We start from the raw sequence: 16,202 nt of genomic DNA, 5'->3' as shown, positions 1-16,202 counted from the left end.
TTACAACTGATACCACAGAAATACAAAAGATCATCAGAGACTATTATGAATAAGTATATGTTCACAAACTAGAAAACCTAAAGGAAATGGATAAATTTCTGGAAAAATACAATCTCCTGAGATTGAACCAGGAAGAAATGGAACACCTGAACAGACCAATGATGAGTAGCAAGATTGAATCAGTAATTTAATAAAATCTTCCAACAACAACACCAATGACAACAAAGCCCAGGACCAGATGGATTTACAGCCAAATTCTACCAAACATACAAAGAATACTAATACCAATCCTGAAACTCTTCTAAAAAAATGAGGAGGATGAACTTCTCCCTAACTCATTCTAAAAGGCTGGTATCACCCTGATACCAAAACCAGACAAGGGCACAACAAAGAAAGAAAACTACTAACCAACATCCCTGATGAACAGACATTAAAAATCCTCAACAAAATACTAGCAAATTGAATCAAACAGCACATCAAAAAGATGTGCAAGGATGGCTTAACATACACAAATCAATAAGTACTATACATCATATAAACAGAATTAAAGACAAAACCATATGATCATCTCAATAGATGCAGCAAAAGCATTTGATAAAATTCAGTATCCCTTCATGATAAAAATCCTCAACAAACTAGACATAGAAGGAACATACTTCAAAATAATAAAGGTTATATATGAAAAACCCACAGTTAACATCATACTTAATGGGGAAAAGTTGAAAGCATTCCCCCTAAGAACTGGAACAAGACAAGGATGCCCACTTTCACCACTCTCATTCAAGAGAGTGGAAGTCCTCTTGGAAGTCCTCACCAGAGCAATCAGACAAGAGAAAAATAAATAAATAAAAGGCATCCAAACTGGAAAAGAGGAAGTCAAATTATCCTTGTTCACTGTTGACATGATCTTATGTCAAAGAAACCCTAGAGACTCCACCAAAAACCTCTCAAATTTGATAAATGAATTCAGTAAAGTTTCAAGATACAAAACCAATGTACAAAAATCAGTAGCATTTCTATACACCAATAGCAATTTAGTTGAGAACTGAATGCAATCCTATTTATAATAGCTATAAAAAAATACCTAGGAATATATTTAACCAAGAAGGTAAAAGATCCCTACAAGGAAAACTACAAAACACTGATGAAAGAAATTGTATACGACATAATCAAATGGGAAAACATTCCATGCTCATGGATCAGAAAAATTAATATTGTTAAAATGACTATATTGCCCAAACAACCTAAAGATTCAATGCAATCTGTATCAAAATGTCAATGTCATTATTCACAGGAAAAAAAAGAATTCTAAAGTTCACATGGAACCAAAAACCAGCCTGATAGGCAAAACGATCTTGAGTGAGAAGTACAAAGCTGGAGGCATCACTTTGCCTGACTTCAAATTATACTACAAAGCTATAGTAACCAATATAGCTTGGTAGTGGTATAAAAATAAACACATAGATCAGCTGAAAAAATAGAGAATCCAGAAATAAAGCCACATACTTACAGCCAACTGACCTTTGAAAAAGTTGACAAGAACATACACAGGGGAAAGGACACCCTTTTCAATAAATGGTGCTGAGGAAATTGAATTGCCGTATGTAGAAGAATAAAACTGGACCCCTATCTCTTACCATATACAAAAATAAACTCAAGATGGATTTAAATGGAAAACTTAAATATAAGACCTCAAACTATAAAAATACTAAAAGAAAACCTTGGGAAAAACTCTTCTGGACATTGGTCTAGGGAAAGAATTCATGACTAAGACCTCAAAAGCAGAAGCAACAAAAATAAAATAAGACAAATAGGACTTGATTAAATTAACAAAGTTTCTGCACAGCAAAAAAAAAAAATCAAAACAGTGAACAGACAATTTGCACAATGGGAGAAAATATTTGCAAACTGTATGCTGGCATGGGATTAATATCCAGAATTTACAAGGAACTCGAACAACTCAACAAAAATCAAACAAACAAATAACTCCTTTAAAAAGTAGGCTAAGGACATGAATAGACATTTTTCAAAAGAAGACAAACAAATGGCCAGGAAGCATATGAAAAAATGTTCAACATCACTAGTCATAAGAGAAACACAAATTCAAACCACAATGAGATATCATCTTGCACCAATCAGAATGGTTATTACTAAAAAGACAAAAAATATCAGATGTTGGCGAGGATGCAGAGAAAAGGAAACTCTTATATGCTGTTGGTGAGAATGTAAATTAGTGCAATTTCTATGAAAAACAGCCTGGAAATTTCTCAAAGAATTAAAAGTAGAACTACCATATGATCCTGCAATACCACTACTGAGTATCTACCCAAAGGAAAAGAAATCAACATGTAAAAAAGATATTTGAACTCGTATGTTTATTGCAACACTATTCACAATAGCAAAGCTATGTAATCAACTTAAATGTCCATTAACAGAGGATTGGATAAAGAAAATGTGGTATATATACACAGTGGAATACTATTTAGCCATAAAAAGAATGAAATCATGTCTTTTGCAGTGTGTTAGTCTGTTTTGCATTGTTATAAAGGAAATAAGTGAGGCTGAGCAATTTATAAAGAAAACAGGTTTATTTGGCTCATGTTTGTGCAGGCTATACAAGAAGCATGGTACCAGCATCTGCTTCTGGTGAGGGCTTCAGGGAGTTTCCAATCAAGGTGGAAGACAAAGTGGGAGCAGCATGTCACATGGTGAGAGAAGGAGCAAGAAAGGGAGGAGGAGGTGACAGGTTCTTCTAAACAACCAGCTCTTGCGTGAATTAATAGAGTGAAAACTCATTACCTTGGGGAGGACACCAAGCTATTCATGAGGGATTGCCCTCATGACTCAAACACCTCCCACTTGGCCCCACATCCAACATTGGAAATTGAATTTCAACATGAGATTTGGAGGGAATAAGTATCCAACTTATATCATGCAGCAACATGGAGGAAACTGGAAGCCATTTTCTTAAATGAAACAACTGACACAGAAAGACAAATACCACAGGTTCTCACTTATAAGTGGGAGCTAAATAATGTGTATACACGGAAGCAGAGTGTGGAATGATGGACAGTGGAGACTTGGTAGGTGGGGCCAAGGCCAGGAAGATGGGAAGTTGCTCGATGGGTACAGTGTGCATTGCTCCCATGATAGATGCACTGAAGGCCCTGATTTCACCACAATGCAACATATCAATGTAGCAAAACAGCACTTGTACCCCATAAGTATATACAAATAAATTTCTTTCAGGAGTGTTCTATAGTTTTATTATACAAGTCTTTCACCTCTTTGGTTAAATTTATTCCTAGGTATTTTATTATTTTGATGCTATTATGAATGGAATTGTTTTCTTGATTTTCTTGTCAGATGTTCATTGCTGGTGTATAGGAACCCAATTTATTCTTTGTTCTGATCTTGTACGCTGCAACTTCGCTAAATGTGTTATTAACTTCAGTAGATTTTGTGGATTATTTGGGATTTTCTATGTATAGGATCATGACATCTGTAAATAGAGATAGTTTTACCTCTTCCTTTCCTATTTGGATGCCTTTTATTTCCTTTTCTTGTCTATTTGCTCTGGCTAGAACTTCCAGTACAATGTTTAATAACTGGTGAAAATGGACATCCTCATCTTGTTCCCTATCTTAGAGAGAAAACTTTCAGTCTCTTGCCATTGAGTATGATGCTAACTGTGGGGTTTTCATAAATGCCCTTTATCGTGTTGAGGAAGTTCCTTCCTACTTTTACTTTTTTGAGTGTGTTTGTCATGAAGAGTAGTGAATTTGTTAAATGCTTTTTCTGTGTCAATTGAGATGACCGTGTGGAGTTTTTTTTCTTTCATTCTATTAATGTGGTACATTATATTGATTAATATTTTTATGTTGAACTATATTTTCATTCTTTGGATAAATCCTACTTGGTCATGGTATAGAATCCTTTTAATATGTTTTTGGTTTTAGTTTGCTAGTATTTTGTAGAGAGTTTCCGCATCTATATTCATAAGGGATAACGGTCTGTAGTTTTTGTGTTGTCTCTTCGTCTTGCTTTGTTATAATGGTAAAGCTGGCTTCATAGAATGAATGAGGAAATGTTTCCTCCTCTTCCATTCTTTTTTTTTTTTTTTTTTTTGGACAGAGTCTCACTGTGTTGCCCAGGCTAGAGTGCCGTGGCATCATCCTAGCTCACAGCAACCTCAAACTTCTGGGCTCGAGGGATCCTTCTGCCTCAGCCTCCCGAGTAGCTGGGACTACAGGCATGTGCCACCATGCCCGGCTAATTTTTTTTATGTATTTTTTAGTTGTCCGATTAATTTCTTTGTATTTTTAGTAGAGATGGGGTCTCGCTCTTGCTCAGGCTGGTTTCAAACTCCTGAGCTCAAACAATCCGCCCGCCTCAGCCTCCCAGAGAGCTAGGATTACAGGCGTGAGCCACCGCGCCCGGCCTTCTCCTCTTCCATTCTTGGGAAGAGTTTGAGAAGGATTGATGTTAATTTTTCTTTAAACGTTTAATAGAAATCACCAGTAAAGTCATCTAGTTATGAACTTTTTTTATTTGGGAAATTTTTGATACTGATTCAATCTCTTTTTTTTCTTTTTCAGATTTACTATTTCTTCTTGAGTCAGTTTTTGGCCATTTATGCATTTCTAGGAATTTGTTCATTTCATCTAGGTTATCAAATGTGTTGGTGTACAATTATTTGTAGTAGTCTCTTATCATCTTTTTTATTTATTTAAACTCGATAGTAATGTCCCTACCCTTATCTGATTTTAGTTATTTGTGTCTTCTCTCTCATTTTTTTTTTAATTTTTATTTTTAGGAAGCCAACCTGACCTAGGATCTCATTTCTTCCTTAGTGTAGCTAAAGGTTTGTCAACTTTGATGATCTTTTAAAGAGTCAACTTTTGCTTTCAGCATGTATTACTTTTTAAATAAAAATATATATGCCTGAGTTGCATTACAAATGAGTTGCCCTCCCCACACTTGTCCTTTCCCCACCACCAAGTGTTTATGGTTTTCCTGCACAGCCAACACTAGTTGGGCACATCCTCAACCAGCCATGGTTAGCCAGGGTCTGTCTCCCTCTGACCATCACTCACTGCCCACCCAGGATGAGTCCAGCCATGTCCACCAATCAGAATCTCTGCCATATCCAGCTTGGTGGGTTTCTCTCATGCCATCTGTGCCTACAAAGACCACGATCTGGGTTTCCTGATGTTTGCTATAGCATTGTGCCCCTCCCTGGGACACCTCAGAAGCCACAATGTTATAAATGAAACTTCATCCTGCCCCTTCTGCTCACTAAGCCTTGGTGAGATGGTGGGGGCTGGGGGTTGCTGGTGGTGAATGTGAAGCCTAACTTCTCACTCCCCGGAACCAGCCCCAACCTACTGTTGCCAAGTCCTGGGGACATCTATAAATGCCTTCTAAGTACTCTGTCCTGGCCTACCCTCTGCCAAGCCTTCCTCCCTAGAGCAGTCTACTTCTGAGGCAGCCATACTGAGATCTTAATCACAGAGTGGTCTAAAACATCTGGGCTACAGAACACAGTATTCTCTTCCTACTACAGGGTTCAGACGAATCTTTTCAAGTCACTTAAGAGAACTTTTTAGCAAGTAACTGTATTAAAGGCGTGACTTCACTTCTTTTTCTCCAAAGTATATTTGGCCTAAAGGTATGGAAACATCTTATCTATAACCTTTACACTCTAAGCTAATAAAGATTTAAATTACCATTTTGTTGACCTTCTTGTTTCTATTTTTAATCACACGTTCTTATCTGTTCTTGGTTCCCCTGGAGACAATAGTAAACTTAGAAGATGGGAGAGCAATTCACATCTGACCTCTGCTACTTGACATTTCCTTTCCAAGAATCATTTACAGTTGCTGGGCTTTCTAGCTGTGATTCTGTGCTCTGTTGTGCTACTTTTTTACTTGAGACAAAAACAGTGCAGATAGTTAGCATTACTGTTATTATGAAGACATGACCGGAACAAGTGGGAACATAATAACTGCTTTTTCTGTGGGTATCATATTAGTCCAGACCATGTTTAACCCAAACTGAAGATGTGAAATCCTAGAACTCAGTAATCTATTTTAGCAGGTCACAGGAAGCACGTGAACCATAGAAACCACAATGAACCAAAACCATCTGTGCTGCCAAGAGTCAAGAATTTCTCCGTCTTCTAAAGGTACCAACAGAATAAATCCATCATAGGTGAGTAAGGAAGCTACAAGGGGCATCAGCAAAGGCCCTGCAGGCTGTTGATACACCTTTTCTGTCTTTTCAGCCCACCAGCAATTCTCTGCAGCCTTGTTTTTCCCACATTTTCACTTGGTTTAGTCTTGCCAGCCCTGGAGTGGCAGAGAGGTTCTAAGAACAAACCTAACTTCTGCCTTCCGTGGTCTAACCCCCACTTCAGCTGCTGACCACCAGAGTGTCAGTCTGGTCACAGCCAGTGTCAGTCTGGGTCTTCTGTTGGCATTCAGGGAGCATGAACTATTTTCATCTCGCTGGTTTGCAGAAGAATTGAGCTTCTCCTCATCCCTGCCACAGGTCACCTTCAGGTGACCACATCCCGCGTTCTGTGTACTCCTGGTTGGTCACAGACACACCAGAGCTGGGTGGCTGCCAATGTGCTTTCCCTCAAGTCTACTCAGAGGACCATGTTCATCTTGGGTAGTAGGAGTCTTGGAAATCATGAACCCAGTGTCACCAGGTAGATAGGGAATTCTTAAACTCCTGGAAAGGCATCCCTCCTAACTTTCCCCATGTGCACAAAGAATTCCAAGATATGCTTATTGAGATTCCCAATTTTCTGACTATTATAGTTGGACCAGGTGAGAAGAAAGTGGCAAGAAAAAAAAAGTCTGTTTGAGTTGACAGTTGTGTGTTATTTGCCATTCTCCCCCAGCTCCACTCTGAGCCCCAGGAAGCCAGCACCTATGGACTGCATCACCTGGGCATCCCAACGCTCCCTGTGCCCACTGAGTTCAGCCACCGGGAGGGAGAGCAAGAGGTGAGGGCACTTTCTGCCCCTGCTGTCCTACTGCTTTGCTGAAGTTCCTGCAGCGGCTGTACGTGGCTGTATCCCTCAACCTGCAGCTCTCCACTCCAGTTTACAATAGGGCTCAGGGAATAATTGTTTGTTTGACCCTTCAAGCTGTAGAGAAGGAAAAAAATTTTTTTCCTCAACTCTCATAAGTTCTTAGTTGGAAGGGACCCCTGTAACAAAAGAAACAGATTAATAAGGTAAAAAAAAGGAAGTTTGTTAACATGCATATTTCAACTATCATACATACTTCATATATTTCATAGAAGATACACAGGAATGATTAATTCTCGGGGATGGTTTGAACTCCACCTTATAGAGAATCTTCAACAAAGAACAGTAAATTTTTAGAGAAGTAACAAAACAAAGGAAAAGGACTTCGAGTCTCTAGAGACAGCAACTTGTGGGGAGGCAAATAACTGGCAGATAAAGACTAGATAGTAAAGCTTGTTCACATAGATTCCCCAGAAACATCTCCAGGTCGATAAGGATTTAAAGTTTCCTCAGTGGTTAACCTTGTTCTTCCTGGTAGCAGTGCGTGGAGGGACAGCTTTTGTCTTTATGAAATCTATGTCCCACTTTTAGACAAACACAGGAAGGGGCAGAGATCTTTCCTGCATCTACTTCTTAACTGCCTTTAGCTCAACAATCCTTATGCAAAAGAGGCATATTTTGGGGTAGCAAATTCTGGTCTCCCACAAAGCATGGGGTTGACAGTTCCCACTGACACTAGTCTCTGGGCACCTCACCATCCCTGTGGCTTCTCTTAACCCTGCTCACCCTTCCATAAATACTCTCAATTCTATAGTCTCTTCAAAATCTCAGCCGAGTGTGCCATCCACACCCTGGGACCAGATAAGCGAAAGATTTGAATCCTGGCTCCACTACTACCTACCTCTGTGCCCTCCTTGTTTATAAAGTTGCAGGGCTGGAGTCAATGATCTCCAGGGTGAGGAGAGAAACATAAAGTGGTTGCAGTCAGTGAGAGCAAAATTCTTGGGTCTTGGTCTTCCCCATCCTAGGTTGAATCAAAGGAACTGCGGGTGAGAGGCCAGCGTCAGGAGATTCAGAAGTGGCAGTGGGCTCAGTGTCACCGGGGTGGGGATGACCTGTCTTGTTACGGAAATCTCAGACAGACCTTTCTGATCCCTGTCCAGAGACACATTAGGGGACAATTGGTGAACTTGCCCTGTTCCTGAACAAGCAAGGAGCTGTCTTCCAGGGAAAAACCTGAGGCCCTTCTTACTTGGCACAAAAACCAGGTCTGGTGCAGGACACGTGGTTCCAACTTACAGAAATCTAGAAAGGACGCCTGGACTGCACTGGACACTGGATCTTGCTGGTGTTAGCTCCAGCAGTGGCTGCCTTCTTCAGCCATCAGCTCTCAGCAAGACTCAGGTGAGGCTGCTTGTTACCTGTCTAGTGCCTGCCACATGCCAGACACTGCACTAGCTGTTTTGTGTCCATTTAACACTCACAGACCCCAGATCTTATTATTCATATTTTACAGTTGGGGAAATGGAAGCTTAGAAACTTGCCAAGGCCACAGCATGAGCTCTTGACTCCAGGGTCTGCTGAATTCCAGAAAGGGCCAGTGGCCAACTCAGATGACCCTACATTCTCTGCAGGACCTTAGGAATGTTCTTAAGTATGATGCCTACATTGCAGAATTTGTGTTTCTTCTAACAAAACTTCTTTCCAAGGAGTGGGACTTGTTGCTAAGGACATTCCTGACACAAGAAACCATTTAGCATTCCCTTTTCATTAAAAAGTTTGAAACCCTGTCATTTGCAACAGCATGAATGAATCTGGAGGACATTGTGTTAAGTGAAATAAGCCAGCACAGAAAGACAAATACTGCATGATTTCACTCACCTATGGGACCTGAAAATGTTGATCTTATGGAAGTAGAAAGTAGAACAGTGGTTACTAGAGATTGAGAAGAGAAGGGGGGAGAAGAAGATGGGGAGAGGTTGGTCGACGGGTACAAAGTAACTATCAGACAGGAAGAGTAAGTTCTGGTTCTCTATTACACAGTAGGGTGACTACAGTTACCAATGTGTTGTATAGATCCAAATAGCTAGAAGAGAGGATGTCCAAGGTTCTCACAGAGAAATGATAAATGAGGTGATGGATATGCTAATTACTTAGATTTGATTATTACAAAATGTATACATGTATCAAAACATCACATCATATCCCATAACCATGTATAACTAATGTGGTGATTAACAATTTTTTTTGAAAAAAAATTTTTTTAAGTTCTAGCTAAATAAAATTTTTAACCAGATTCTAAATCCACACCCACCACTGAAACCAGTGCACGTGCTCACGGGAAAGCCTCATTATATTTCTTCCTCTACCACCAGCAGCCCCCACTAGCATTTACCCTCTGGAAAATGAAAAGTTCTGTTGTGCTCGTATCATGCAAATTATCACTAGTAGGAGGGCAGAGAGCAGAAGAGTTCCAGATGTAGATGCCCATAAGATACAGAAGCCCAGAGCCGTTAGATGTAGGAGCAGATGTATAGGGTTTGCCTGACTCATCCTCAAGGTTGCATAAGCAAGATTTCAAAATTAATCCTACTCTGAAGACCTCAACCCAGTGTACAACGTTCCTGGCTGGAAAAGAAGAACTATATTTTTCTAATTTTTTTTTTCAACTCTTTACCATTACTTGCCTTTGTATCTCCGCCTTCTCTTTCTGCAAGAAACTGTATTTCCTACTTCTGCACACCAAGTTTCTACCTCGAGATCTGTTTGGTTCAGTTGCTGAGAAACCTGACACACCAGTGCCGCCTGGAAGAAGCCATCCACTGGTGAGTGGTGGGGGCTTTTTCCATTACTTTATGATGCATAGACTGAAAGCCTCTCACAGCTGGAAATGCATTCACAGGGCACAGCCTGAGGGGCTGCAAAGCCCATGCCCTCGGGGGAAATGATCAGGAAGGGAGAAAGTGGGGGAGGGTGGCATGTGTACCAGGAGATGTCAGAGAGACCCCGAGGAGAGGGAGGAGGTGCAGGTGCAGCAGGTGGGAGTCCCCCCAGGGCTCAGGTGACAGGAGAGAGTGGGCAGCACATAACGTAAGAACAGCCACTCTGCTCACTTACCCTCCAGACACCTGAGGACTCACTTTGCTCCTCTGAGCACCCAAGGACTTTAAAGAGCTGGTACTTTCTACCTAGAAAATTTTCCCCCTCTGATCCATATATAGCGCCATCCAGGCCCTGGACTAAAATGCACCTCTTACCTCAACTCAGAGGGTCCACAGAGGCAGAAGTGAGGAATTTATTTTTCTGAGAGGCAGCTTTCTACCAGTTCTGGACTGTATGTCCTGACACCTGAAATGATACCTAGGTCAGCACATTTCAGCCACCTTGCTGATTGTTTACTGCAGTCGGAACTAGTTGCTAGCTAGTCATCAAAATTAAATTCATGTGCGCACAGTATTTCACATAGCACCTGGGGCTTCGGGAGCACTCAGTTAATGACCACAGTTGTAACTCTTTAGGTGGACGCATTTTTTCCCCCAATCTTGACCAGAGGTCTTATTTAATTTCTGCAGATTTAAAAAATCTGGCTCAGTGATACAAAATGTAAGACCTGTGAAATGTGTCAATTACGAGACAAATGGAAGGGTAAGGTGTTTAGATGGATGAAAACAAATTCAATCACTATCAGCAAAAAAATTCTTGGGAATCAAGCCCTAATGATGCTAGGTCTTATAATTCTTATTATCAGAAAGAGTTTCATGTGCTCATTCAGTGAGCATTTATTGGTGCCTCCTTTAGTCGGGTAAGAGGTGGAGACAGAAACACAATCCAGTCCTTGACCTGGGGGAGCATGCAGTGTGTAGACGATAACATGATGATTTATTGAAATGCATGCAGTGTTGTGAGGTAAGAGCAATTTGACAGAGAATGCAAATTAGGCTTCACGGAGAAGGGGAATCTGAGCAGGAGGTAATGAAGGATGAATAGGAGCTCACTGACCATTTCAGGCAGAGGGACAGAGATATGCAGAACCACATGAAGGAAATGGAGAGTTTGGGGAGGTGGAGAGAAGAGGGCTGTGGCTGAAGCAGGACTGGGGATTGGAGGAGTGCCTGGAGAGGAGGCTGAGAAGCAGTGAGCTTGGGAAAGGCCTGCCAAGCAGTCTGGACATAATCTCTGAGGTCCCACCACATATATGCCATGGGGCTACCGGAGATTTTAAGCTGAGAAGTGCGTGATCCAATTTCAATTTAAAAGAAGACTGATTGAGGGAGACCCTGGCCAGGGACAAACAGTGGGCAAAGGAAAGACCACAACGAAGGCAGAAGTGGGGAGCGTAGGCGGCGAGAAAGTGGTGGTTGAAAGAGGAGCAGAAGGGATGGAGCTGAGTTTGAGGTAGAGCTCACATGACATCATAAGGACACAGAGCAGTTCTCTGCACCAGGCGCTGTGCCACGTCCTTGTCTCCGTGGGTCTTCACAGCAACTCAGCGTAGTTAATATTTTACACATAAAGAAACATATGTGAAGAAGTAATTGGCCCCGAATTACACAGCCTGTAAGTTGGAGGCAGGACTCAAATCCAGGTCTGTTTGGCTCCAAAGGTTGGCTCCTACTTTTCTGAAGATGAAGGGACCCAGGATGATGCCAAATCAGCTTCTTAGGCAGTGGAGTAAGTGACAATAACCAAGATAAGGAGCCCATGATCTGGAGCAGGTGCCAGGGGGTGCTCAGTTTGGGGTGGGTTGAATTTGAGGGAGCTGCAGGACACCCACTTTCCTCACTGCTGTGTCATTGGTGCCTGAGTCTGGCTCCTAGTAGGTGCTCAGCAAACATTGGTTAAGTGAATAAATCCGTGGAGAGATATGCAGTAGCCAATCGAAAACTCAACTCTGGGGCTTAGGAGAAAGGTAGAACTTGAGGACAGGAATGAAAGGGAAGCATTAGCACCTCAGGGAGTTAGAACCCTGAGATCAGACAACCAGATCCAGGAGAAACTTTGCAAGATTGAAGAGGCAAAGGATAAAAAAGGTGAGAGCCAAGTGTGGTGGCTGGGGAATTGTGGGGCATGGACAGGAGAAGAAGATGGCAATGAAGGACATTAATAAGAAGTGATCAGACAGGACTCCCTCCTGGAAGTAAACAGAGTTTTAAGTGGAGGAAGTTAGCAGAAGGATCACACATTCAATGAGGATGAAACTGGAACAAAGCCAGGGTGTTTGAAAGCTAGGTTGTCATTGTGACCATGGCAAGAGGAGTTTAGGCAGGATGACGGAGGCAGAATTGAGAGCGTTTACAGTTAGAACGCTCTGGGTTCCAGGTAACAGAAAATGCAGTTTATAATGGCTTAAAAGCAGGGGCTTATTTTTCTCAAATAACGAGAAGTCATAAGACGAGCTGTTGGCTTGAGACACAGTGGCACGGGGACTCTGCTGGCTTCTCTCTGGCTCTCTGGATCTTCCATCCTGCTCCCAAGCACTGTTAGGTCTGGAGCCCAGAGGGAGACACACAAACCCTCAGGTAGCAAAATGCTGTTTATTTTGAGCATCTGGGTGCAGATGGATGGAGGACTAAAGAGCGTCCACCCCGAGGGAGGGAAAGCCTTGGGTTTTATAGAGGGCTTTTTCCGGGGGGAGTCAGCAACTGGACCAGAACAGCCGCTATAATAAATTATTTTCAAACACCCAGTTTCTGGGACCCCTGCTTCAGTCTCATCCTGCAGAGATGGGGGGGTAGTTTCATCCTTATAAGCGGGGAAAGAAATGCCGGCATCGCCGCAACCATCTGTGCGCAGAGTTAGATTTACAACCTCTGGACTCCCCAGACTCCTGCGGCTATTGTTTCACAGGCCTCATGATCACTGTCTAAGTTTTCCATTAACTGCATTTCATCCTATACATACTGTTCGGGTTCCCACCCTGAGCAAACCTAACAAGCACCACGCCTCCCAAGACAGGCTGTGAAAGCAGAAGGGGCAGGTGGGGGTTCCCCTGTGTCTCTCTACTCAGGGAAAAAGGGCCTTCTCAGAAGCCCCTGGCACACGCCCCTCACATATGATTGTCCAGGGACAAGCCACAGACCCATGCACCAGCTGCAGAGCAGGTAGAGAAAGTGGGCATCTGGCATTTCTAGTCTTATAATGAGAATCGGGCCCGCCTGGAAGACAAAAGGTATTGGGAAATGGCTGCTGGGTAGATGACTGGTGTCTGCTGCTAGGGACGAAAGGGAAGTAAGGAACTAGCACATGTTTAGGTGGAGCAAGACTATTTTGAAGATTGGGGATCGTGGCGTTTATGCTGTGTGACAATCATATCGTTCTCTGTTTACAGAACAGAGGAAAATGGATGACAAGGACACGTCTCCTCAGTTAATCCACAGCATGTCGTCCACATATCATTCTCTGTTTCCAAGAGACATCAACATGAACAGTGAAGAAGCCACCACCGTTTATGACTACGATTATGGCGCACCCTGTAACAAATTGGACGTGAAGCAAATTGGGGCCCAGCTCCTGCCCCCACTCTACTCATTGGTGTTCATCTTCGGGCTTGTGGGCAACATGCTGGTCGTCCTCATCCTGATAAACTGCAAAAAGCTCAAGAGCATGACTGACATCTACCTGCTCAACCTGGCCATCTCTGACCTGTTGTTCCTGCTCACCATCCCATTCTGGGCCCACTATGCTGCCAACGGGTGGGTCTTGGGGAATGCAATGTGTAAGTTATTTGCAGGGCTGTATCACATCGGCTATTTTGGTGGAATCTTCTTCATCATCCTCCTGACAATCGATAGGTACCTGGCTATCGTCCATGCTGTGTTTGCTTTAAAAGCCAGGACAGTCACCTTTGGGGTGGTGACAAGTGGGGTCACCTGGATGGTGGCTGTGTTAGCCTCTGTCCCAGGAATCATTTTTACTAAATCCCATGAAGATGATTCTGTTTACTTCTGTGGCCCTTATTTTCCACTAATGTGGAAGAATTTCCATACAATAATGAGGAACATCTTGGGTCTGTTCCTACCACTGCTTGTCATGGTCATCTGCTACTCGGGAATCCTGAAAACCCTGCTTCGGTGTCGAAACGAGAAGAAGAGGCACAAGGCTGTGAGGCTCATCTTCGCCATCATGATTGTGTACTTCCTCTTCTGGACCCCCTACAACATCGTCATTCTTCTGAGCACCTTCCAGGGCTTCTTTGGCCTGAGCACCTGTGAGAGCACCAGTCGACTGGACCAAGCCATGCAGGTGACCGAGACGCTCGGGATGACACACTGCTGCATCAACCCTGTCATCTACGCCTTCGTCGGGGAGAAGTTCAGAAGGTATCTCTCGGTGTTCTTCCGAAAGTACATCGCCAAACATCTGTGCAAACAATGCCCAGTTTTCTACGGGGAGACAGCGGATCGAGTGACCTCAACATACACCCCTTCCACTGGGGAGCAGGAAGTCTCGGCTGGTTTGTAAAATGAGTAGCAGTTTACTTGTCGTTTTTAAAGGGAGATCACAATCTGTATATAATAACAAGCCTCAAGGGTTTGTTAAACAATAGAGACCTGTAAAGTGGTTACCCAGGAACCTCAAGGCTGTGTGTACCAAGACAGGCTTACATCACTTCTTGTGTATCCAACCTATGCTCAGGGAATATTCCAGATCAACTGTGGATAGAGACTTGGACTCTCCAGCATGCTCATCTCCATTCCTGGAAAATGCCACTGCCTTGTGCTAAGGCTCTTTTTCGAGTCTTCACCGTTTCTTCACTCAGTCTCTGATTCCATCAGCCTCATAATCAAGGGCCCAGCTGGCGCTGCGGACAACTGGCCGGCACAGCATGGACAGGAGGAAGGAAGGGAGGGGGAGGGGCAGGGCCAGGAGGAGAAGGAGGCTGAGCCCTGACATAGATGAAGGTGGGTGAGGCACTCGTTTATTGAGCCAGGAAGTGGTGCTGGCCCCATCTCCCACCTGTGCTTACCTCTGAAGACTTCACCAGGTCATGGAGACTTTGAGAACTGTAACAACCTTCTGCAAGCTTTGGTTGGGCCTGGTGATCCACTTCTGCATAAGCGCATGGCACATTTTTGCTTTATGATGGTTTGTCTATGACAACCACACACCTTACCTTTGAAATCTGTTAACCAGCAAGCCCCGTTGTTCACGTGCTTCTCAGACCAAATCCCCCATATGAGAATTTAGAAAATCTTTGTTTATGAAATATGCATCATCTATGATGAGCTAAATATATATGTAAGCCTGTGTTTGATCTTTCCAGGGAAAAGGGGAGGTTGGAGGTGGTGATTATGAGAAGGGGCGGAAGACAGTGAGCTCCTCTATAGGAGCAGAGGACAGGACACCGTGGACCCCCTGCAAGTGTGCCTCCAGAATCAGCTAAGAGGGGAGCCCAGGAGGGATGTGTCAGAACCCTGCAAAGCCTCCTGTCTGGTCTGAACGGGTTTGTTGTGTTGCTGCTGCTCCTGCCTTCCTGCTCCCCTAGCCCCTGTCTGTTTCCCCAAGGCCTTTATCACAGACCTCCTGGCAAAGGAAACACCGGTGTGTGGAGGTCCCAGACACCTGGGGAGCATATGGTGGAAACTGCATAATGAGAAGTCCTTGGGGGTTGTGGGAGAGGAAAATCAATGGGTGGGAGCCCTGAAGTGAGTACTCAGGACAGAGAAGGAGCCTCAAACAATAGTGACGGGCTCCTGCTTCGGAAATCACACATCTGGCCTGTGAATCTCAGTATCTAAATTACGAGGCAGGGAGCCCTAAATGAGGAAGACTTTAGATGGATTGGAAAAAATATTTTCCAAACTACCTTCCAGCACGTTATCTTTGAATATAAGCATAGGGTTCAGACATATTTTTAAAACAGTAAATAAAATAAAATAAAGCTGGAAACTGCAACTTGCAAATGTGCTAAAGTATTATTTTAAGAGTTACTATCATGCCAAGCCTGAAAATACTGTATTAGTCCTAGAAGTAATTCTGGCATTGAACTGAAAAGTTTGGAGCATGTAGCATGTTTGGGGGACTGCTGAGTCAACCCAAACAGTTGTTAATTGACAGGGGATTGAAGGCCTGTGATCTGTGGGCATCCTGGCCTCTAGCGAGGCAGTGTCTAAAGTAATGATGTCATTTGGATCACAGCACACAGCTCGCATCTCAGGCT

The 16,202-nt window shown here is 43.1% G+C and overlaps 1 protein-coding gene across 1 annotated transcript; it reads left to right on the top strand.

Annotated features, from left to right (window-relative positions):
* Positions 1-9,423: 9,423 nt before the first annotated feature.
* On the top strand, positions 9,424-14,841 carry CCR2 (chemokine (C-C motif) receptor 2). Its single transcript, XM_012638790.1, has 2 exons — positions 9,424-9,867; positions 13,371-14,841. Exon 2 carries the CDS (start codon positions 13,382-13,384, stop codon positions 14,501-14,503), a length of 1,122 nt encoding a protein of 373 aa, XP_012494244.1. The 5' UTR covers positions 9,424-9,867; positions 13,371-13,381; the 3' UTR covers positions 14,504-14,841.
* Positions 14,842-16,202: the final 1,361 nt, after the last annotated feature.

This window comes from Propithecus coquereli, unplaced genomic scaffold, assembly GCF_000956105.1.
Source record: "Propithecus coquereli isolate 6110/MARCELLA unplaced genomic scaffold, Pcoq_1.0 Scaffold1, whole genome shotgun sequence".
Lineage (NCBI taxonomy): Eukaryota > Metazoa > Chordata > Mammalia > Primates > Indriidae > Propithecus > Propithecus coquereli.
Note: the sequence above shows the minus strand (reverse complement) of the source record. Positions and strands in the feature narration are given on the sequence as shown.

What these genes read in the sequence shown, in the direction of transcription:
- CCR2 (XM_012638790.1), top strand. Translation starts at nt 13,382, where the DNA reads ATGGATGACAAGGACACGTCTCCTCAGTTAATCCACAGCATGTCGTCC.